The 22568-nt window shown below is 42.3% G+C and overlaps 1 protein-coding gene across 4 annotated transcripts in view; it reads left to right on the top strand.

Moving 5' to 3' along the window:
• ncam2a (neural cell adhesion molecule 2a) overlaps positions 1–22568 on the top strand; it is a 260785-nt gene that overhangs the window by 164346 nt on the left and 73871 nt on the right. For all 4 annotated transcript variants that reach the window (XM_088998258.1, XM_088998267.1, XM_088998251.1 and 1 more), the window contains exons 4-8: positions 3443–3586; positions 4387–4524; positions 10450–10567; positions 12268–12437; positions 18020–18165. In XM_088998258.1, the coding sequence (XP_088854384.1) occupies positions 3443–3586; positions 4387–4524; positions 10450–10567; positions 12268–12437; positions 18020–18165 (716 nt within the window). The remainder of the gene's footprint in view (positions 1–3442; positions 3587–4386; positions 4525–10449; positions 10568–12267; positions 12438–18019; positions 18166–22568) is intronic.

Consider the following 22568-nt stretch of genomic DNA (forward strand, 5'->3'; position numbering starts at 1 on the left):
CATATTACTCGAGACCTATATAACTTGGGAATGAACTCTTTTTTTCTGATGAAAAAAGAGAGTCTAAGGTTTCTTACGCTGGATTGGATTGGATTGGATTGGATTGGATTGGATTGGATTGGATTTGCCTTTATTAGTCTCACAGTGGAGAAATTTACATTTCACAGCAGCAAAGTGATGAAAGGAATGAAAGTAGAAAAACAAAATACATGAGCTGCTGGAAAGGCAGCCACTCTCGGGGCGCCGTCTTGAAGTCAAAAGAACAAAAAAAACTAAATAACAAATAATATGACAGCATAGAGACAATATGACAAAACAAAGACACAGAGAGACATTCATTCTTCAGGACTTGCTGTACCCTCTTTGTGATGACATGAAGCAGTTCTAGATGAAAGAGGAGAGGATCAAAGCGTCTTTCCAACAGTGGATCAGGGACATCATGGTGGAATGTGCATGTCGACTACAAGCTAAATGTTGAAAGCAAACACGCAGCTGTAGCATCCATTGACGAAAAGAGATTGTCTCACATCTCCTGTTGCACATAAATCTGCTTCAATTCCAAGCCGCAACAGTTCCACATACGCATCGGCGCTCTGCGCTGACGCTCCTTTCTTCTTATCGCGGGTTCCTCAAGCCATGCATCCATCCAGCCGCAGACTGTCCAACAGCACTGACCTTTCCACTAAACAAAGCGGGGCTGTGAAGATGCTGCCCATTACAGGCGCAAAAAAAGCACAATGGCCCCTTTGGTGTCCAGCGATGGTAGTCGAATGGCTCCGACATTCCTCTCATTCAAAAACAGTACTGGCATATTCATGCTGCCGAAAAGGCGCAACCGCTCAGCACAGTCTCCTCCTTGATGAATGTCGTGGTCAAAAATGTTGAAAAACGATCCGTATCCGTTCCACACGACGCACAACAACACAAAGTGACAAAAAAAAACACAAAGTAAGACAAAAACAACCAAAAAAAGCAAGGCTCATGAGAGCACTTGCTGAGGCTGCCTACTCGGGCGCCATCTTGGACTCTTAAGCTTATGTAGTCCTAAAACTCAATATTCTGTGGGTCCTGGAATGTGAGTGAAAATGACAAAAACCCTGCCAACGGAGTGGACAGATTTTTGCACGTCTGGCAGTGAATGAGTTTAAAGGAGCTTCTGTAAACAAAGGGGGGCAATAACAACGGGACAAAATCAATGAAGTAAGAGCAATCATGAGACTAATTTGCAGACCAACACCGAGATTCGTCCTGGGAAACCAACGTTTCTCCCCTTTCCAGTGTTGGGTCTGCGTGCGACATACTGCTGGTCAGGGAAGGATGTCTCCCCCTCCGCAGCGCCGCTCGACTGGAGGATGGGGAAACAAACAAAAGGAATGAGCCTTTTAGCCCCACACAGCAGCACAAGCAGCAAATAAGAAGAAGAACACAAGAGATAAATCATAAGAAAGCACTGGAATGAATGACAAATACGTGCGGTGGCTTGAAGTTAATGACAGTACTGACATGCCAGACACGTGCGCAGGCGGATGGTGCAGTCGGTGGGAAAGCAGCTTGACATAAATCAAGCTGCAAAATGCTAATGTGGTAGCCTGTTAATGGAGAAGACTGATACGGGAGCATTGCTTGATTAATGTGTGGTTTCCAAATGCCACTCATCGGTGATAGCAGGTGGTTGTCTGGCAGTAAGAAGAACCAGTCTTTGAAAGGGCCATCACTATTGTTTTTTATTTGTGTGTTTATTCATTTTTTGGGGGGAATCGACTATTCTATCGAATAAATGAATAATGGATTGTACCCTTGGCACCAATTCCCAGTCCCAAGCCCATCCCAAAATGGGGGGTTATCAGGTATAAACCATCTTTGGCGAAGCATGACATGACATTCAAAAGTGCTTCACTTGACTGTAATATAAATTTTCCACCATCAGTAGGTGCTAACTGACTATGAAACGGCTCGCAGCATTTTGGATACTTTTCAGTATACAGGCGCTCCCCACCATACGAACGAGATACGTTCCGTGTGGTCGTTCGTAAGGTGATTTTGTTCGTAAATTGTTTCAGTGCTGTATTCTGTTTAGAATGTATGTTAAAGTCAAACACTGAACGGTGAAGTATAAAACACAGACGCTCTAACAGTCGCTAAATAAATTCACACCGACTGTAGTACAACAACATATATCCTTGGGTCTTCAGTAAGCCATTACTGAAGCTGCTGGCACGTAATTCAGTAATTACGTGCCACCATTAGTTTTTGTTATGCATCGCGTCCTCCTGGAGCATCAACTGGGAAGAGGGATTTCCTCCCCGCCCACATACTCTACACAGCCAATCGTAAGCGAGCTCGGCGGATCGGGGCCTGAACTTGTTGACAACACTTCCGGGCGCTGATTGGTCAGCCTTAGTGTCCGTCGCGTGAACAGCCAGCTCTTGAAACGAAAATGTTTGTGTGCGTGCGTGTACATTAAGCACATTACGCAGCCAATCACAAGCAAGCTCGGCCAGACAAAGGCGCGCAATACAAAATGTAATTTGCAGCATCTCTGCCCAAACATTTTTTGACAAACAGTACACGCAAAAATGTTCTTATGTACCGTTTTTCCTAACTCGAATGGTCGTAAGTTGGGGAGCGCCCGTAATCAATGTGTATGAATTGAAATGTCTCTGTGGATACCGATGATGCATGCGAAGCTTCAGAGCAATAATTGTGTGTCAACATTTTCTTGTGGTCCACCTATCAGACTTTATTTTTTAATCCCCAACCCAAGTCTTGTCCGTGTAGACCTACACTGCATTTGGCAATGCGCTTGAAGAGTGAAGTGTCCTCCTGACATTTGCATTTAATTTTGGCACACAAAATCAGTCATAATGGTCTCCTTAATTTTTGGTAAATGGATTAACTCATTCACTGCCAGGTGATGTGCAAAAATGTCAAGTTCCATGATGCTTGCTTAAGTCTGAACCAACATTTCAAATTGTTGTATCTAAAACACAATCACACTCATTCTTGACTTGAGATTTGAAAACTAGTTATTCAATAATTAGTTGTGCATTTTTTTCTTTATATAACATGTGGAGGGGATGAAACATTCTAATGGTTTCCCCAAATTCATTACGGCCCTCTAGAGGAAACCGTAACTACAAAGTGACCCCTGGCAACAAATACCACAAACACCCCTTGTCTTGGATGTAGAATTAAAGTGCAATGGCAATTGCCAACAACAATTCCTAATTATCAATCATTTTATTTATCCAACAAGTTCCCCTAAATTATTGTATCCAAAATATATTTACAGTGTATGAACTTACCATTAACAATGAGTCACAATGTGTCCACATTTGAACCTTTTTTTAATGTTGTTTTTTTTGTGTACAATGAACTTGAAAATGTACTGCATTTTCAATGTTGCCCATAAAAGAAAACAAAATCTTATTTGATCCTGCAGAAAAGCTGACTTTCCGAGACATTCAGTCACCGCAGGAGTTCCGCTATGGGGACACGGCGGAAGTGGTTTGTGATGTCATTAGTTCGCCGGTACCAGAGGTCGTATGGTCCTACCAGGGCAGGGAGATCGTCGAGGAGCACCACAGTGAGTAAAAATAAATGAGATCTTGCAGAGAGACTGACTTTTGGGGACATTTTGGTGCAGTTTTTTGCGTGTTGGCAGAACTCTTAACCGTTTTGAACAGTACTCTTTATGTTCAATGGAAACAAAACTTTCAAAAAGGGTTAGTTCAACATCCTAACAATTGCTTTCCCCAAATAACGATGGTTCAGATTTTTCCAGATGACAAAATTTGTGCCAGCCGAAAAGATGCGCCATTATGTAAAAGTTGTGTCTTAAATGTTATTCCCTCGCATGTACTGACGAGTTATATGAGAAGGGTATCAAAAAGAAAAAATGGACATTTAAGAGAGGAATCAATAGAATGGACGTCATTAAATGTTTATTATGTGGTCGAGGCAAAAGCAGTTTGCCTTTACTATCTTTGACATATTTTGTGATGGCATCACGTGTTTAGTAGGAAAAAGGTGATCACCAAGTTTTCGCGAGACCTCAGAGGTGTAGTTTTCAAAATCTAAATTGTACAATTGCGGCCCTGATTTTTGAGGTTGCTCTCAAAATACAGTCTGACTCTTTTTAGAGCACACACATACATTCCAAATGTGTGTTACAGGGGAATGCGATAGCGTTGCCACCAAAATGGAAAAGTTTATCTGTGTTGGCTTTATCAGGTGATCGTGAGCAAAAGAAGATTGACAGCTAGAGTAGCGTGGCGATTTTCTTTTGCAATTTTCATACACATGCTTATCGGGCTTCTCTTGTTTGTCAGTTTCTTGGCTTGTTTCTTTTTTTTTTTAATGAATGTTTTTTCCTGTGCGGTGCAGGCAGGCTTAAAGTGCTGACAAACAACAGTCTGCAGATCCACCATGTGACCAAAGCAGACGAGGGCGTGTACCGTTGCGAGGCCAGCGTGGAGGCTCGCGGTGAGATCGACTTTGTGGATATCGCTGTCGTGGTCAATGGTAAGTTCGATCAATGTCAAGCCAGATGTGTCCGCACAAACATGGTCCGAGTGCTCATCTCCTGGCGTATTTTTTTATTCCATAAAACAATCTAATTTTAACACATTTCAATTCTATTTGTATCTCCCCATCTCATGTATTGTCAGATTGTCCCTTGGCCCCCCAAAAACATGAATAGTGTTCGATATTGCTGGGAACCTATCCTGTTAAAAGCTTATTCATTCATTGATTTGTGACACATGGCTGCAAGAATCGCAGTGTTTGACTGAAACAAAATTGATTGTGTGATGGATGACGTTTGAAAAAAACTTCACTTTGCTTCCATTTCACTGGCACTTTAATGTAAGCATGTGTTAAAAATGCTTGGTGGGGCAGAATCGCCAAATGTCAAAATGTGGACAATTTCACACTTTTTATACACTATTGAACGGTCCTCATGTAGTCTCTTGTGTTCTATGGATCTATGAACCAGCATTGAAAATGGCTTGAGAACAATTCTGTGAACTCTTTTGCACACTTCAACTGACTGAGAATTGTTGTCAAATTGATTTTTAGATAATATCTAGTGAAAGTGTTAGGTGAGATGCACTTCAAAAGTAAGCCTGTTGTGTCCAAAGCGGAAAGGTGTCATGCTTTGATTCAGAAGTTTTTTTCCCCCTTCAACTACACTGTTTATGTCAGCTCAGTCTTTATTTATTGTATCTCTCATGGCTCTCAGACTTGTGAAAGAGCATTTCGGAAGAAGACGTCAACACAGTTGTTTGACGTTTTGAAGCGCTCATATCTCTGTGAGGTGTTGGGGCTCGGTGTGAGCATAGCTTTTAATGGGGATGGCTTGTGCACCTTATAGTATTTGAGTTTTGGGAGGATATAATAAATTAGAAATTGAGAACGCAAGGACTAAAAAGTATTGAATTTGGAGATTTGAGGATTCAGCCTGAAAGGACCAAGGACTGTGATTGTCAAGCAGGTTGTCATCATATGTGAAATATGTTTCAGTTCTTACACTTAAATGACCACATCCATGGCTGGTTCCCAAAATCACAATATTTCCCCCATACGATTATGCATGATTAATTTTTGTTTTTGTGCTTGTCCCACCCAGAGACAAAGGTCACAAATTTGTCATTTTGGAAATAAGTGTTTTTGACAATTTGTGGTCCGTGCTGAAACATGGGATCTGTTCTTCAGTTGGCAAGCTAACAGTGTTGGTATAGACAATGATGAGTACAAATCTGCAAATTGTATCCACCTATTGTAAAATGAAGATGCAATAGAAATGGGCAACCTTCTACTTTGCTGTGTCACGGTTTGCAAGGTGGTGATGGCGGGTGCGGATCCCAAAAAGCAGGCAGGAGGCAGCAGGAGTTCGTGTTTGACAAATTGTATTAAATTAAAGTCAGCAGGAAGAAAATGTAAAACATCAAAATCATCTGAATGGAAAAAATACAAAGTATCAAAAGAAAACCAAGATTAAAAGTCCGCCAAGATTAAACAAACACATGCACTGCACACAATGCATACAATTGCATCCAACAGCATACAATGTGTTCAACAGCATTCAATGACATTTTACAATTACCCGACACTGAATGGTCGTGCCAGGTGTCCTTTTGAGTGTGACTGATTGGAAACGACCGGCACCTGTGCAGGTGCAGGAGGGGCCGACAGCGCCACCCGTTGGTCGCCAACCAGATCATGACATGCTGAAGTTTATTGGGTTTTTCACCAAACGTCAAAGCAAAACAAAACTCCATCTATTCAAATATACAGTACATTAAGTGTATTTTTCAGAAATGAATCCAGTTTAATTATAAAAAAAAATAAAAAAGCTGCATTTCATTCCCCTTTTTTGTGTGCAAAAATAGCCCCACGGAAATAAACAGTCGAGTGCAGTTCGATGGGGAAGTGCAGCCTGGCGATGACTGTACAAAAGCAGCTCGAGATAGAGTGCTTAGCCGGGAGGCTCAGGTACATTAAGGAGTTTTATCAATCAGCTGTTAATGCTGCTGTTGGGGGACATCATATAAACAAAGAGATAGAAGGGGAGGATTGGGGGGGTGTTGGAAAAAAAAGGAACAGTCTTGTCTGTCGACCCCAGGACGAGTTAAAGAGAGGAATCAGGCCCATACACCCACAACTACTGGCTTGTTTCCCTACATTGGGATCAAAATTGGTTTTAAAATAAATCGTCTCGACATAATAGCCTCCCAGAGGTTTCAATGGGAAGTCAAAACGCATATACAGTACAAAAAGAAGTGGAACCTATTTTTATACTTTGATTTTGTTCAATGTATCTCCCTGTGCCGCTTAATTTGTGTTGTAAAATTATTCAGTGAACGCCACCTGAACCATGTGGCCTCTTCACACTTCCATTTTGGCTTATAGCGACACTAAGACATCGTGTTTTTTGGCACTTTTCTGTAGTGTCAGTTTTATCGACTTCAGCACAGTGTTAACAGTGTTAACAAAGTCATGCAGAATAAGGCAAAAATCAGGGTGGAAGCTGCCAACAGTGTACACTCCTTCCATTTGGAGTTCTAAATATTCCAATTTAATTTTTGTATGAACGTCGAAATTCAGCAAACAGGGTTGCATTGAGTGAGCCATTGACGCTGCTCGTCTCCAGTCGACCATTGATGGGAGAGGTCGGAGGCGGTGTCTTGACGAGGAAGGTCAATCAACCCGAGGGCAACTACCCCGGGAAAGAATCACACAGAAAAGCTGCAATAAGCCTTTCATCCACTGCATTAAATGGAGGAATAGACGATAGCATGGCTCAGATGTGACATTCATCAAGGGATTTGTTGAGGCAAGTTCCTACCAAGCAGCCATTGTTCAATGCGGGCCTAGAAGCTCATTGATTGTCTCATCAATACCTCATTGGTAGTTTTCTGTTATCAATTTCGCGATCGATCTATCTAATAATACATGTTATTTATAAGTGCCTTTCAAACCTGTCAAGGACACTTTACAGCCACAAAGACAAGCATAGATAAAATTATAAATAATAAAAGAAGAGATTAATCGAAACTGAAATGTGATTTTAAACAGGTGGGTTTTGAGATGGGATTTGAAGGTGGGAAGAGAATCAAAATTTCGGATTTTAGGTGGAAGTAAGTTTTAGAGTTTGGGGGGGTAAAAGTGGCTGAAAGCTCTGCACCCCATCGTGCTGAGACGGGCAGATGGTACACAGAAGTGTAGGGGAGGGTGGATGAGGACCAGACGGAATGCGACGGAATGTAAATTCAAAGAAGGTCAGACAGTTGATTCTGCGTTGATTCTGCGTTTGACAGGGAGCTAGTAGAGCTGTCGGAGGACGAGGGTGATGTAGTGAAAGGAAGGGGTTCTTGTGAGCAGTTCTAGACAAGTTGTAATTTATTGGGAAATTTCTGATGGCCAGTGAATTGCAATAATCAATACAGGAGGTGACGAGACTGTGGCCAAGAATAGCGGTGGTGTGAGGGGTGAGAAAGGGACAGAGACGATTGATATGAGAGAGGGAGAGAGAGAGAGAGAGAGAGACTGTAGAAAGATGGATGGATGGATGGATGGATGGATGGATGGATGGATGGATGGTTACTCTAAATTGTAAAACTTGCTTAAAGTCATCAGGCATTTTTTTTCCAAGCAAAGTATGTCAGCTTCCTGATGTCTCTTCTGCCCTTCTGGACACAATATATTTCTTAGGCTGCTAACTCACACATACATCCTTGCAGTTTTACTCTTTTCAACTGTCAAGACAAACAAATGGCTGTTCCCATTATATAAAATGTCATTTGTTTTAGTAACAAAATGATAAGCACTGATTGAACAAGTCGAGTTTGACCAAAAGGTATGCTCCTGGGTAAGGGTCTCGTCAAGAGACCTTTAACCACCCCAAAAAAAATCTGGCCTAGTCGGCCAAAATTCTCCACAGACAGAGCACTGTGGAAAGAGTGGGATCAGTTTTGAGTGACAAAGGTAAATCAACTCCCTATTTTAATTATGCTGCTTTCCTGTGGGGGTAACGTCTGCTGCATACATGTAGTATATGTTACATCCGATGTTCCATTTAAGTTATTCTACAACCTGCAATTCTACTGTGGGTGCAATGACTTGTTTTGACAAGGTCCCACAATCCCTTGAGTGCTCTCCTGGCTGCCTTAAAAGCCTTCAGCACAACAAACGATATCATGTGCCTTTGCTGCCATCACAACAAGCGGTGAGTTTAAATACAATATTTTCTTTCGCTTTCACTTCTTGCAGATGGAATGGTGGTTTCTAAATAATTTTGCTCAAATTTTATTTTTGCTACTTCCCTGTTTTTCTTGCCAACAATAATCGTGTGTGTTGAGGGGGGGGAGGGGCATCTATCTTAAAAATGGCACCCATAGCGGTTTTATGGCTAGAATGTGCACAAGAAGGAGTTGGGTATCTGCTCTTTTGAAGTAGTGTGCCCGGTTGCTTTTGCATGGGCTTGTGTTGCAAAGGAATCGTCAGAAGCACTAGGGAGCAAAAATCCATTGGCTTTGAAATCGATGTTTATCACATCAGGCAGGTGTTTGCTTCTCTGAACCGCAAAATCGCTACTATTGAAAGTGACTCAGTGTTTGATTTTTGCTTGGACCAGTTTTAACCCAGGAAAGCTTTTGATGATTGAGCTCACTTCGACCTGCATAAATGGCAAATTACCAGAGATGTGACATCATCCATGCCAGAGATTCTCAAAGTGTGGTACTAGTATACAAAAGTACGGTACACAAGCTCAGTATAGTTCGGTTGTACTTAAACTTTAAGTGCAATACAGTGCATTGAACATTTTTGTGATTTGTGTTTTGTGCAATGTCAATGTTTAAATGCGGCGTTTGATTGTATTAACTCATTCACTCTGTTGGGGGAGAGTGGCCTTCTTTCCTCCGCGTCTTCATGTAATGAGGATTTTGGTAATCCAAAGGCTGGAGGCGATTAACAGTACCTTCAAAAGGTTTATTTGCACAACATTCCGAACACACATGATTTACAGACAATGGCTGCATGATCACGAGTGTGTCCACACCATGGACACACAACATATATAATAGTACATTACTATTAAAGTTATACAGGCTAAAGTTAACATGGCGGAAGACGTACATCATGACATTATTTCATGACACATCATTGATAAAAGCAAAATCCCATGGCAGAGGCTGAACTAAACAAATGATAATTAGAAATAATCCTTCAACTGCCGGTAATTGAAAATATGATGTAGAGCGCCATTCCCAAATTTGTTCGGGCTTTGTTTTCCTTGTTTGAGTGCCGATAAAGCGCTGGCCATGGCCTCTGGCAATGTTTTATTCTTTTCCACAATGGGGGGCAGCATTTCCCTTTTTTCCATGAGGGCTTTGTTCCAGCTTCAGCTGTTGTTAAAGCGCTTTCAACCAATATGTAAAGCATGTATTGCATTGTAATTTGGACAGCCGCCCTCATTTCAACCTCATATAACTCCAGACCTATATAAATTAGGAATTAACAGTTTTTTGATGAAAGAAGAGAGTCTAAGGTTTCTGACGCTGTATTGAATGTTTGAATGTTAGTGGTCCTAAAATTCAATATTCTGGAATTCAAGTGACAATGACAAAACTATAGATTTGCTAATGAACCTTTTGGTTCAGATAGACGTACGTAAAATAAAATTCCAAACTTGAATGCTGTGTTTACTTTTTTTTTTTTTTGGTGGTTACATATTTCTCTGGCGGGGATGTTGCTGATTTTTTTTTACTGTAAAAATGAAAATCACATCTTGTGAATAGCGAATTTATTTTGAAGACATTATGCATGTTAATGATAGTCCAGTAGTTGCAGTATCGAACCACATATCCAATTGCAAAATGAACATTTTGGCACTTACTCCTGTGTGATGTTTTATGGCAGCATTCTTTCTTTTTTGTGTGTCCACAGTCCCTCCAGTTCTGTCTGTTTCCCAACAGTCATTCAATGCCACCGCTGACTACCAGGAGTCAGTCACTTTTATGTGCATCACATCTGGATCGCCTGACCCTGCAGTAACATGGCACAGGTATGGTCCATCCAAAACAGAAACATGATGTGTCATTCTGCCATTCAGGGCTCCAGATTTGCCAACAGCAAAACAACGGTGCCACAGTGTTTGTTTTCATGAATGTGTCAATACTTCCTCAAGGTAAAACCAGTTGCGGTGCTTTGCTACTTATAAAGTTGCTCAGCTTTTGTGGCTCAGAAGAATTTATATTCCACCCTCGCACAATACTTTCCATTGCCGTACAATATAAGCACACACTGCTTTAAGTGGAGGGGCGTGAAAATGAGCGCCTGAAGAGCTTTTGACACGATGTAGTCGGTTTTTGGGCTGAGTCATAAGAAAATTAGTTCATTGGAAACTTGCTATTTCCACCTGAGAGTCTATTGGTAACAATGAATCGCTGCCTGTTTCCTGTGGTGCACACAATCATTAAATGCCAATGGGACTTAAAAGTCTTCATTTTAGCACATTTAGGATTTATAATTTTTACACTTTGGTGGTGCCACATGTCTATACTGTTGCTTGCTGATGCCATGCTGTATGAAGAAACTACTTTGTTATCAACTTTAATCTTAAACAACAAAATGTACTTTCAGGTGTCATTTTACCTTGAACTTACCACCAGCTTGAGCCCCCCAAGTTGCATTTTTTGTCAAAGGACATTTGGCCTCGCACTCGTGCTTTTCGGGTAATGCACTGCCTGTCAGTCAGCATAATGACATCCACCGAGCCACGTGTCCCACATTGCCCGTGCCGAAGATGTGGCCCCCTCTTCATTTCCTCTTTGGCTCGCCAACGTTATTATTACTTGGCTTGACTGCTTCCTCTGCTGACTTTCAATTATTTTTGCTCACTCTTTCTACAGGAGTCAGTGCCACAATGTCGCATTGTTTATGAGTCTCGCTACACGTTTCCCAAGTCCCCAATATCTACCTTTCTCTTTGGCATGCAAGCCGTGACCTCGCACACAAGTCCATCAGCATATTCTATACTTGGTACCTTATCACTTTTCAATTCGGTGGCACAATGGCTGAGGTCTGAAAAGAAAACAGGGGCCAGCTTCAGATTGAATGTCTGTCTTATCAATGCCATCAAATAAACAGGCAAGAATAAAAATGTGTTTTCATACCTATTCTATTATTTTTCAGTCAGAGCTGCTACCCGTAAACAGAAAGTTGTGTTTGCTTTGTTATAAAGGCTACAGATTGCCATTCGGGACCGAAATGGGTGATATATAAAAACACATGAAAACAGTGGCAGTTAATTTTTGGGAATGATGCACGATGAAAGCCGTATCAAAAAGTATTCCTTGTAAAATTAGGGGAGGGGGGATTTTTTTTCTTCCTCAGGAGTAAATAGCCGAGTGGGTTTCGGAAATCGAACTTGCCTCACACCGTACCGCGTGTGCGATGAAGATTATCAACGCTGTATTCCACACCACAGGCAAGGGCTGCATCATGCAGCCAAGTGTAACAAATACACGTCAGCCTTGACAACACTGACACACCGGCTGAGCAGAGGAAGATCTCTCTGGGTGACAGAGTTTGAGAAGCACGTGAAGAATTGATGGGGAGGCAGGGGGTGGCATTCAACCCTTTATCATAAATAAATTGAAGAACGTCCTTTTCAAAGTAGAGATTGCGTTGTCTGATTATTAAATTTAATGCGCTCACTGTTGCATATTTTGTATGCATTTATTTATTTGTTTTTTTGCGTAGGAAAGGCCAGCAGCTGGAGCTGTCGGATCAGTACATTGTGAGTCAACTGGAAGGAGGGCGGAGCATGCTCACCATCCGCAACATCCGGCAGGGTGATGGAGGCTTCTACTACTGCAAGTCCATCAACAAGGCGGGCTCCCAGGAGAGGGAGCTCTTCCTCAAAGTGTTTGGTGAGTTTCCGAGACTGAGAGTCACCTGTTGACCTTTTATAACTCACTGAAAAATGACAGTAGCTCTGAAAGTTTAATCAAATGTCCAATACAGATTAATTTGAAGGATACTGATATTTTCTCTGTACCATTGCGGTGGCGTATTCCCCTGAGCTTTCATTTGAAATACAGTGGGGCCTTGGCTTATGAACTTAATTGGTTCCCAGACAGAGTGTGTAAGGCAAAAAGTGTCTATCCCAAAAATTATTTTCCCATAGGAAACCATTAAAATGAGAATAATCCGTTCCCAGGTCTCCATAAAATATAATTTTCAACTAAATAAGCCTTAAAACTACACACAACATACCTTATTCTATGTATAATAAATGTGCTATTGTATTGTAATGAAATAAATACAGTGCACTGTATAATAAAGTCACTTTATTTACATTTGTGATGGTCGTTGATGGCTCTTAATTGACACCTGTTGCTTTCTGACTTGTAAGGTCTTACGAAACTGAGGCATCACATTATCATTCATCATGTTGATGATTCTCATAGCCACAGTCTTTTCTGGATGGAACTGTTCAATATAAGCCTGCACATCACAAATTCTTCCATGCTGCTTTCAAGGATCGAAGGGTAACATCAGGCCAAGCCTTTTCTATCAGGTGAACACAATGGTACTGTCACGTTCCGAGCGTGACAGGGATAGCTGACTCGTCGGAACGTTAATAAAAGGGGTTGGATCCCTCAGCAGGCTGCAGAGACCTAGGTGCTGGGAGAGATTTTATTACAACAAAAGGCGCAAGTCCGATGATTCCACTGAACCGGAATGACGCGGAATGACAAAAGAACGCGGGCGGGGGCGATCCGTCCAGCCTATCAAGCTAGGCAAAATAAAAAGGCACGCGGGGGTGAAAAAACTTGCGATCCCAGAAAGCAACAAATTCCCGCGATTGCGGCAAACAATCACCTCGGGCGAAGCAAACTCTTGTGCTGGCAAGTCCAAGACACTGGCAAGGCGTCGTAATCATGTCACTGGTGAGGTGACAGCGACTCGTTGAAATGTCCCAGTATCGGTGAGTAGGGAGGGGATTGACAGCAGCTGGCGGAGGTCGGGAGTGGCGGCCCCGCCCCAGCTGTTAATTCGCACGTGACAAGTTTGGTGTCATTAGTCACGTGAACGCATCGACTAAATAACGCCTTTGTGTAAAGCTTTGGTGCGAAGGATGGTAGCAATGGTGGACTTAGCATATCGATACCGGGCTCTTTGATTGTAGAATGGTAGTAGAAAGTTACTCTCAGGGAAGTGACACACAGCGTGGGAAATCTGTCAGGCTGAGATTCACATGAAAGCCGCGGTGCGCACCTGTGATGCCACAAACGCACACCTCCTCCATTTTTCTCAATAATCTCCTTCTTCGACTGTAATTTTGTTTTGTGTCTTCTTCGGCTGAACATGAGCCTATGGTGGGGTCTTTTTCGGTCCCATAAAAGCAAAAGTATCGTTGAAGACGATCGATGTGTGCACTCATAGAAAGGGGGCGTGGAAAGGTAGGCCGGCTGGGGCGCTGTTCGGTCGTGTGCTTTGGTGTTCTTCCGCCAAAGATTACTCCGCCAGCCGTGGGGGGTGTGTATCGCGAAAAGTAGTGCTTAATCCAAGGTTTAATTTTCATAAATTTAACGTTCGTAAATCGAAAAGTTCGTAAGGCAAGGTGTTCGTAAACCGAGGCCCCACTGTACTTACATTGTTTTAACAAAGATTTTAACTCATTCACTGCCACGCGATGTGCAAAAATGTGTTCATTCAATACAGCGTAAGAAACCTTATTTATTTGAGTATACCGCGCACATGTGTATAACTCGCACCCCTAATTTTCAATAAAAAATCGGTCTAAAATTTTCAGGACGACTTTATGTTTTCTCCATTTTCTAACATGTGTCTCTGGTACAGCAAATTCTTGACTAGCCGCTCGATTTCCATGATTTTCAGCATGATCAATAACTGAGCTTGAATGAAGCGTCATATGCAGAGCGTTTTCTCTTGATACCCTGAGTTGCCATCTAACGGTTAAGAGTACAGTATATCAATTACAATATGAAGAACACTGAATCGAAACTCTGGATATTGGTAATAGTACAAAACAGCAATGCTTAACTCAGGTTTCAGTGTGGGCGAGGCAAGGAAAGGAAATGAAGCGTAGCTAAAGAAATGGTAATCAACAATCAAAAAAATGTGCGTGATCCCAGTCTTTCTGACTGTGGAGAATAACCATGGAAATGCTGCTCCCTCCTGGAAGGGATAAAGCATTAAATATATATGATAATTTTTTTTGCCCAGGCCTTGTTTATAACGCACACCCAAACTTTGACTTCTTTTTTAGGTAGAAAATTGTGCGCGTTATACTTAAATAAATACGGTAATTCCTCAATTTTATGGGGGTGGAGTAATATGAGGTGCCAGTGAGGGCGGGTGTACAAAAGGCAAATTCTGCCCCCTCGTGGGAGGGAAAAACATTGCCACAGCTCTGACCAGCCTTTACCGGCACTCCTTGCCCCACAAGAAAAAACAAAACCCGAACATAATTTGGGAATGGCGCTCCACGTCATGCTTTTCAATTCCCGTATAAATTCGGGAATGGCAGTAAATGAGTTAATGTACTGTGCTTTTCTTTGTTGTTAGCTCAGGTTGGTCTAATTCTTCACAATCTGTTTATTAAACATGCATATACAAAGCAGTGATACGCATCCTTGAACGAAAACAAAGCCCACATTCTTTTTTTGGGGGGGAGATCGCAAGGAATGAACAGTCATGGATAAGTTCAGTGTGTTTCGCCGTTGGAGAAGTAGCATTTTGTCATCGTGTATAAGGTCAGGCTGTATTGTCGTTCAGCCCGATGGGGAGAATGTCCTCTGGCAATGTTGGCTTTGGAAATTTCAGAAGTCCCATCCAATCGACATCAAGCATTTGGGTGTCAGCAAAGACCCAAATATTGCAAATTCTCTTCGTGACGGTTAGGTGGAGCTGAAGAATGTTCAGATTCAACTAGATTCAAAATGTATGCTTTAAAATAATTATATTTTCAGGATCCAATTGGACAATAAAGATGTTTGTACTTTTTTATGCAAATACAAATTAAATGAATATAATTGCTGGCGGCATTGATAACACCTGTATAATTATTATGATCACCACAATTATAACATCAAATGCAGTTATTAACCAACACCGGGGTGTTTTCTTTTTTTAATATTTTTATTTTACTTAAAGGAGAAGAAACTGATTGTGCTGGAGGTTTTCATTTAATCACAACAAATAACTACTTCACAATTTAAAAGTGTTGTTTCTATGCCCGATGATCGAAAGAACACCCCACATCCTATTTGTATGTGCTGAGAATTCATAATCACACTCACATTGGCGTGCATGTCTTGATCAGTGTGAAACCATGATTTTTCCCCTTGAATTTCGGATTGCCACTGAAATAACATTTTGGGTCCTTCCCTGTTGCAACACGACTTCTAAAGCTCAAAACAGCAAGCTGGAAAGACAGAGAACTTGGACCTCCACCTCTTGTCCTCAACAATGGAGACCCTCCAGTTCAACTTATGTGAGCCCTGACCTAAATATATGTATTTCTGGATGAATGAATAACCATTACTGGATCAACCTTTGCTCCCTCCTTTTATCTTTACTGATCTCTGTATGAAGCTAACATAAATGAAGCCATCATAAAACAACTAAATCCTTCATTAAACCGGTCTGGTGGGGTTAGGTTCAATTTGGATCGTACATACAATAGCCTGCTTAAGGAACACAGGTTAGGCAACATTCGCAATGCTGATGAGCTGATACCAGTGGGAGTGGGGCAAATAGACCAGTCGTTAGTCAGGAATGTAGGAACAATCAGTGGGGCCACAGGGAGTGGTTCTCTGCTCCCCCCAACCTGAGAGTAGGGACCTATCATAGCTGTGTCCAACGCCGCCATGTCTGGACTTTAGGGATATATAAATAGGGCCGAAACGACCAGTCAGACTTGAGTTCGCTGACGAAGCCTCTTGGATAGGAGGCGAAACGTCCGACACCTTCAAAAAAGTACAGATGACGGCTGAAGAAACCTTCTCATCGATGGACCACTCCTGTACGACTGAGAGCTTACACAGACTTTATCAAGACTTAATCAACATCGCAGGGATAATACTAGTGGTCCTCAATCGGCAGTACATATGCACCTAAAAGCTAGCAACCACTCATTTTTGACCACAATGAGGTTAAAATCTTAACGAAAGAACATAGATGGTTTGAAAGGGGAGTAAAAGAAGCGATTTTCATAAAACAGCTAAATCCTTAATTAAACCGATATGGTGGGGTGAGTTTCAATTTGGATCGTTCATACAACAGCCTGCTTAGGCAAAATAGGATTAGTAATACTGATGAGGTGATCCCGGTGGAAGTGGGGCAATCAGGACAGTCGTTAGTCAGAACAATAGGAACAATCATTGGAGGTGCAGGGAGTAGTCCTCTGCTCCCCCAACCTGAGAGCAGGGACCTATCATAACAGTGTCCGGCACCGCCACGTCTGGACAGTAGAGATATATATATAGGGCCTAAACTACCAGTAAGACTTTAGTTTGCTGAGGAAGTTTCTTGGATAAGAAGCGAAACATCCGACACCTTCAAAGAAGTACAGATGACGGCTAAAGAAACCTTTTCATCAATCAGGAGACAGCATATTTTGAGTTGAAATATTTTCTGGATGCCCGGAAGATGATGACAAGGTTGTGCAGCGTGCGAGATGCGGAAGGAGGTTGAATCTGTCCAACATGGTTCCCACACTGATACTCGCTGAGGAGGGAGGCTTTAAATACACCTGCAGGTGTAATTGCCGATGTTCTGTGACAGTACCTGGGTCAAGAAATATTCAGTCCTTTACACTGTTGCACCCGATGTTCCTTCATCTGCGTTAAGGATACTTTGTTTTGACAAGGTTCTGCACTCCCTTGCGTGCTCTCCCGACAACGTTAAAATCTTCTACCCTGTACATCAAAGTGCTCGCTTGCTGCGACTAGTCAAGCCTGCTTTCTTGAGAACTAGCATAATGACTTTGTTGGAGAATAGCGAAGAAATGTACTACAAGATTTAGAGACGATGCAATTGTATTTGCACTCCACATGCAATGTTTTCAAACTTGCTTATCCGGAGGTCATCACTCCTCCGACACCCTTTGCACCACTTAGGATTGTATAGGAATGGAAACACCTGGTGCCAGAGAACCATCCTTCTAAACTGAATTTTGCGCCTGTTCAAAGCCAGGAAAGGTGGAACGTGCATTGCAGCAGGGGCAGGTGGAATGTTTGAGAAAGATTGAAATGTTTTATCTGTAAATCTGTTAAGAGTGGGCCAGAGGGTTTCCCCTTCCACTTGACAGAAGCAGAAGTCTGTGATTTATAAATCATCAGCACCTCAGTCATACATCAGCGGCGTGTGTTTAAACCTGCCGGCACAGGCTCCGTCTACGCGTTCTTACTGGCGCTCTTCTCTCAATTTTTCTTTTATTTTTTCACATTTCTCCACTCGACACATCCTCTGTGGCCTCCAGTCCAGCCACACATCACACAGCTGAAGAATGTGACAGCGGTGGAGGGAAGCGCCGCCATGATCTCCTGCATCGCCGAGGGCGAGCCACTGCCGGACATCTCCTGGAGACGAGCTAGCGATGGGCGGACTTTGGTGGACGGACACAAGGTAGAGCATGTCAATAGACCCATCTGCTGCCGTATTTGTCATATGGTGTGAACATGCAACGACACATTCCTTTACTGAAAACAATGTGCAAATTGTGATAAGAAGGGCCGTTGCTTTGCAAGAGGAGTGGAAAAAAGTCGACAAGCTATTTGAAAGCAGAAGATATTTGAGATATCGTGTAATTATAGCAACATCCTGTCATCTCTCCCCTCCTCGTATCACGGTGGCCATAACAACTGCCACTTCTAATGCAAAGTGAAATAGAAACACAGGCGGCACAGAGTTGTGGCTCGCACATCTCCAAAAACATGCATGGTCGGCTAATTGAATATTCTAAATCAGGTGTGTCCAACTCCGGGCATGTTTGACATGTCTAAACACATGTTGGATAAGTGCTCTCAAGGAGTGGAGTTTGACACCCCTGTGCTTAATCATCCATCGACTGTTGAAGCTTTGACTCGGTGTGCCTTCTTTGATTGAGATGAATACAAAGTCTCTTAAGTACAAGCCACAGCCATTTTCCTGTTTTGTCCTGATGGACCATTTGAAACTATCCTTGCTTTCACGTCTGTGTACAGTCACTTGAGTGCCTGTGTGGGCCTCATCTAGTTGAATGGTGAAAGCCAACATCTGAAGGTAATTTTTGCTATATGTCCTCATAAAATTAGTCATAATCCTTCCCATCTGTCATGTGCATAAGCACTGTCAACGCTGCTTATAGTACACCCAGAAGCAGAGCTGTAAAATATTTTTGTTCCGTTGGTGAAAATTATGGCATTTGGTTTTGATGCCGTGTGCTCGCATGCATGTTTTAAGGAAGTACGTCGATAGCGACAGCTGAACGAGGCTACCTTGAAATGTAATTGTCAAGTGTCAAACATATGCAATTCCAACCCTTTCCGAGGGCTACAATCCCCACAGAAAAAAAATAGTACTTTTCCCCCCCGAAAAAGGTCAGCATAAAGATAAATGAATGTGTGTGCTGTCTTGAAGCACTTTGTTTGATGAATAACAAGTTGTGAATGGAATTATGGAAATGCAAGCCCAAAATACCTAAACGCACATAAAGGCCACCTGAGCATGTGGAACATGATGGATGAACACAGTCATTTAGTTTTAAGGCAGGACGTTCCGCTCCCCATTTGCTCTCCAATATGCAAACCAACCTGCAATACTCTATGGCCCTCAGATATAGTATCTTAATCCCGCTCACAGTGTCGTCCTTGTATTTTATCAACTGGTGCCATTATCCACCGGTTGCATTCATGAATGGTGTTGCAATTTGTCATGACCTCAACTCTTGACTAAATGGACAAAACAAGACATTCGTTAGTGAATACACCTGTTAGAACATTTACTTTACTCAATTTTTCTCTTTGGGAATCCTGCATCGATGTGTTTTCAGGAGTTCTGAGACAACAACAGCGTCTGATATATGATTCCTGCTCATCAAGGACTTAACAACTGCTTTCTTAATGCCATGTGTTTTATTGTTGTGGTGTGGATGAAGCAATTGAGAAATAAAAAGTGAAGAGTGCAAGAAAATAATAATAATAATAGAGTGATGATAGTTACTTTCAAGCCATGCTGACATTTACAGATGACATTACCATTAAGTCTCGGACATTGCGATGAAAGCATACCCAGCCCTCTGCATCTACTATTAATTATGATTCTGTAAGAACTTTGTTGCGCCTTATCTTTTTTCACTAATCCTTTAAACGTATCCATCTTTTAGCTATGTGCTGTCATGGCTGCCCCCTGTGCGCTGTGCATATATGATTGCGCCGACATGCAAGTATCCTCTGCAAGTCTGTGCATGTCTGCACTTCACTGTTGTGTGCTGGACACTTGCCTTCCACTGAGCTGCATATCAAACAGGCTGTGCTCTAGAGGCTGCCTTGGTCTCCACACACACAGCTTGCCAGTTGGCAGAGAGCATTGGGGCGGGTGGGCGAGGGTGAGCCAGGAGGGTGTGAGCCAGTCACTTCCTGACTCAGAAGCTCCCCTCCTGGAAGGTGTTCTCTCTCTTCCTCCTTCTCAGCCATCCCTCCATCCTCTGCATTCAGACCGTGTGCACTGCTCCAATCCCATTGACCTCAGCTGGCGAAGTAAGCATTCAAAGTGTGAAGTGGGGAGCCACTGGCTGTCAGTGCCGCTGCTATAAGAGTGCCGATAAGCTAAATAGGATAAAGCAGAGACAACAAAGAGGGTTGAGGTGATCCGAGGTCATGAGAATGAGCTCAATGTGCAAGGGGAAATGTTTGCTTCTCCCGTATAGGCACTCACTGCAAGATAAGGCATGACTAAAGCGACATTTTTACGAACCAATACAGTTCCATTTAGCAAACTCTGGTGTAGTTTACAAGCGGGATTTTTTTGCCGATTCTGATCCAGAGGCCACCGTTTCAGCTAAAAAGTAATCTTGAGTCCACCGGTGTTCATTATGTGAACAGTTGTCTGTGCAATTTCTGGTGGCGGTGCATTGTCTGCCTATTCCTGGCAATGCTGTTGGAGATAAAGTCAGTCTCCCAACGCGAAAGCCTTTCACTTGACTTACTTTTCAGATATGCCTCACTTCACTGTAGCTGCAAGCTAAATTTGATCTGACAAGTTCACAAGAAGTGTTCTGCATCATGCACGTCCCTCTTGACACTTTGAGTCCTTGTATTTTTCTCTTTTATCCTCTTTCATATTTCATATTCAGCTTTCTCATCACATCATGCCAGAGCTGCCTGATATGGATAATCCTCCCAATATGAAGCAAGCCATTATATATTGTGATCGAAAAACATATCATTTCTCCTTTAAGTTGCATTAAATAACTAGCAATGTTCTATCATCTTTTTGCCATTTATTTTTTAAAATGCGTAATTTGAATAGAACGCGTTCTTTTTTTTTTTCTTTTTTTTTTTAAAGGTACAAATATTTAGTATATACACCAGGGGTCGGGAACCTTTTTGACTAAGAGAGCCATAAAAGTAAAACATTTAGAAATGTTCTTCAGCGAGAGCCACGCGCACGCACACACACACACACACACACACACACACACACACACACACACACACACACACACACACACACGCACACAGGCGCGCGCAAAAACGCACGGTCACTTTTCAACAAAATATCAGAATGGATTATTTAAACTAACTTTGTGATAGTACTCACCGTTAACATGAAGGTTTTTCCGTTCCTCGTGATGAGTAAAAATCCAGGCAAACGATCGGAATGAAATTCAACTTGCCGGTCCGGAGGCAGAGTTACTGCTAGCTAGCCTGCGCACGGCTTATAAGCTTCCACACTTGCTATCTGCAATCTACTTCTCGCAGCAGTATGTTGATGCTAACGTTAACACGGGGCTTGTTAAAATGTCACTGACATTCGACTGTTTCATCGATGGTGTTGTTTCATTGCAAATTCGAATCCGAACATTTTCTCTCCTCAAAGGCTAATGAATCCTTCGGTGAATTCAAGCTGAAGTGCACTCGTGGGGCCCATTTAAAGGGGCGTTTACCTGTTTCAACTGACGGCCAGTGTCATCCAATCAAAATTGCTCTTTCCGCCAACTGCAGCCCCAACGGGAAATCAACGGCGAAAAAAACGAGAATATGTATATAGTTTTATCGGCGAGCCATATGCAATCATCAAAAGAGCCATATATGGCTCGCGAGCCATAGGTTCCCGACCCCTGACATACACAAACACACGCACACATGCACACACAAGACACACATATACACACGCACGGTTGTAATGTCTCCAAAATATGCAAACAAAGTCAACATGTTTCAAGAACAGGCAATATGAGTAACCTTTTGTTGCAATTTGGTACATTTGATGTTTTTTTCACACCTCTATACAATTTGTCTCTCCACCACTGTGTTGAAAATGGTTGAAAAAGGCCTATCTGTCTAGCTATGCATTGGATAAAAACAATCTGTCATTTTTGGGGTCTTAGTGACGTCATGGAGGACACCAGCGATAACTAGGATGCTTGTGAGAATGATATGTGGGACCAGCCAAACTGTAAATAGAAAAAAAATACTATATATGGTTTGAAAAATGCAGTTATGCTCAATTTAATGATTAAGTCAACAGATAAGAAAATTAATGAAGGAATAAAATGAAATTGCCGCAGAAAGGGGGCTCTGACGATATCAAAGGTAACCAGGTGGCAATAGTTGACTGAGGCGGGAATCTGAGTAATGACCCTTGTCATGATGTAATATTTCCCTTCAGCTGATATATGCAGCATTACCTCTCACAAACTTACTTTCATCCAGCAGCCTCGCCATTCAACAAGATGTTGTGTTCTTGCCCTGAGAAGCTAGATCGCCTCAGATTGCAATGGTTCATTTCCTCAGACACTAACAGCCAGTGACGTGCAGTCAGGGGAG

This window comes from Hippocampus bargibanti, linkage group LG01 (genome assembly GCF_051943395.1).
Source record: "Hippocampus bargibanti isolate YZ-2025 linkage group LG01, ASM5194339v1, whole genome shotgun sequence".
Classification (NCBI taxonomy): domain Eukaryota; kingdom Metazoa; phylum Chordata; class Actinopteri; order Syngnathiformes; family Syngnathidae; genus Hippocampus; species Hippocampus bargibanti.